The 2,552-nt window shown below is 39.7% G+C and overlaps 1 protein-coding gene across 1 annotated transcript in view; it reads right to left on the reverse strand.

Moving 5' to 3' along the window:
* The window catches only part of LOC106871767 (vacuolar protein sorting-associated protein 54), a 434,878-nt gene that overhangs the window by 397,843 nt on the left and 34,483 nt on the right, over nt 1-2,552 (reverse strand). Inside the window, exon 5 of the mRNA XM_052971965.1 lies at nt 7-14. Within this exon, the coding sequence (XP_052827925.1) occupies nt 7-14 (8 nt within the window). The remainder of the gene's footprint in view (nt 1-6; nt 15-2,552) is intronic.

Here is a 2,552-nt window from a genome sequence, read left to right on the forward strand (position 1 = left end):
GGCAACATGAAAATCTGGAAAAGAAAAAAAGAAAAACAGTTTGAATTATTTTATTTTCAAAGTATCCTTTGTTTACTCTTTTACTTGTTTCAGTCATTTGACTGTGGCCATGCTGGAGCACCGCCTTTAATCGAGCCAATCGACCCCAGGACTTATTCTTTGGAAACCTAGTACTTATTCTATTGGTCTCTTTTGCTGAACCGCTAAGTTACGGGGACATAGACACACCAGCATCAGTTGTCAAGTGATATTGGGGGATAAACACTGACACACAAACATACACACACACACACATACATATATATACGTACACACACACACACACTAGCAATGTAGCCCGGCGTTGCCCGAGAAATTTAATTGATTTTAGTAATACTTCAAATCGATCTCACTGCGTACTTCTCGTACTGATGCATAAATAACTTACATATAAAACAGGTGAATGTGGTAGAAAAATGTATATTTGGAATTAAAATTTATCTTTTCCTGAATTTTTAAACATATTTAACTTTCGTAAATCATCATTCCTCTTTTGAAAGTTGAAAAATTCTGAGATGTTGTAAAAGGATATTAATAATAATAATAATAGTCACCATCATCATCGTTCAACGTCCGCTTTTCATGCTAGCATGGGTTGGACGATTTGACTGAGGACCAGATGGCTACATTAGGCTCCAATCTGATTTGGCAGAGTTTCTACAGCTGGATGCCCTTCCTAACGCCAACCATCTCGAGAGTGTAGTGGGTGCTTTTACGTGCCACCGGCACGAAGGTCAGTCAGGCAATACTGGCAACAGTCACGCTCAAAATGGTGTATTTTGCGTGCCACCTGCACAGGAGCCAGTCCAGCGGCACTGGCAACGATCTTGCTCGAATGTCTTTAATAACATAAGCTAATATATTTTACAGTGATGAAAGAAAGTGCCCTTTGTGAACTCATTTGTAGCTGCACTATATTGAAAGTGAAAGTGAAAGCCAAAGTGAAGCACTGTTACCCTGCCGAATTTAATGCAGACTGGTTAGTCAATTGTCTGAGTTTATACCCTCTCTGAACACCTTTTCAGCTGCCCTAAAGAAGATATTGTGATAGATGGCTGCATTATGTGTGGTCACCTTTCAGTCAAACTGAAGCATACTTACCCTGCCCAATTCAATCCTACTTGACAAATCAATGACTATGAAGTCGCCCTTTTGAATACTACATCCATCTGCCCTGCAGTAATAATGAGACTATGAAATTCAGTTGTTCTGCATAATAGTTAGACACCAAAACTTATAATCTTTACCTAATTTCTCGTACTTATCGTGTAAAACATCTGTACGAATGTGGTTTGAGAACTGTCATTTCAGAGACCAACGTAATGTAAAGACGGGTTAAACATTTATGAATTAATTTGAAATAAGCTAATCAAAGATATGCAGAAACTTACATAATACCTCATTGTAGACAATGTTTTTGGTTTTTTCCATTTGGAGTGTACGCGAAACGACTGTCCTTACTCCCCACTCTTGAACATCCCACATACAGTTGGCCATGTGAAAAACATGATTCCTCCAAGTGTAGTCCTGCAATCGAAAGCGTCTGCCCCTGTGATTCATTGATCGACATTGCAAAACTGGTGCGAATGGGAAATTGAAGTCGTCTAAATGTAAAGGGGATATCAGCATCGGACGGAGTAAGTGGAATTCTGGGAATAAAAACATCCTCTCCTGTTCCACACCCTGATATAATGGTTGCCTGAAGGGCATTTTGCATGGCTTTCTTTATCACAAGACATGTACCGTTGCAGAGTTTTGTTGGGTTTAGATTCCTAAGAAGCATAACAGGCGTTCCAACTTTCAGCCGAAGTTTGAGGTGGCAGTCCTGGAGGTTCAAGTGAATTCAGGAATTCGATAGGGTAGTTTACCACTTGGTCAGGGTTGGGAAAAGAATCCATAGATTTGTAGACATATAGACTACCAGGAATGACTTGCAGCAGCTGGTCATTTATTGCATTGACCAAACTGTTTTTTGGGGCTAAAATAGCTCTTTCGCATAACTACTTAATGTCCCGATAGTTTTCATGTAGCCTGGGGAAGACTTTTGGATTAGAGGGTTCACCTTGAAGAACAATGGTGGCTTCATTGCAAGATGGTTGATTATACCGGCCTGCATGCTCACCAAATGGATGTTTATCAGCATCTATGACAACATTAAAATTGGGGCCTGACGCTATCTCTAAAGCATACTTGAAACTCTTAACATAACTATTTGTTTCATGAAGCATTTCCTGTAGCTGCAATATCAGTTGGAAGTTAGTCCCAGGTGATATGTTATTTCATTTTAGTGCCTGTTCTTGGTAGCTGCAAACGAAGTATAGTTGAAGAAACTGAGGCTCTTGGAATGCATCACGTTGAAGAGGTCCTATCCTTTGGTAAACCTGACCCTGAACTTTGAATGTAGGCATGAATCCATCCTCTCAGATGATATTTGCACCGAAACAGGTCATTTGAAACGCACAGTTATACTTTTTTATGTTGTGTAGGAAGTGTCTTGAATCAGTAGTTGTTCC

The sequence above is a fragment of the Octopus bimaculoides genome, chromosome 11 (genome assembly GCF_001194135.2).
Source record: "Octopus bimaculoides isolate UCB-OBI-ISO-001 chromosome 11, ASM119413v2, whole genome shotgun sequence".
Lineage (NCBI taxonomy): Eukaryota > Metazoa > Mollusca > Cephalopoda > Octopoda > Octopodidae > Octopus > Octopus bimaculoides.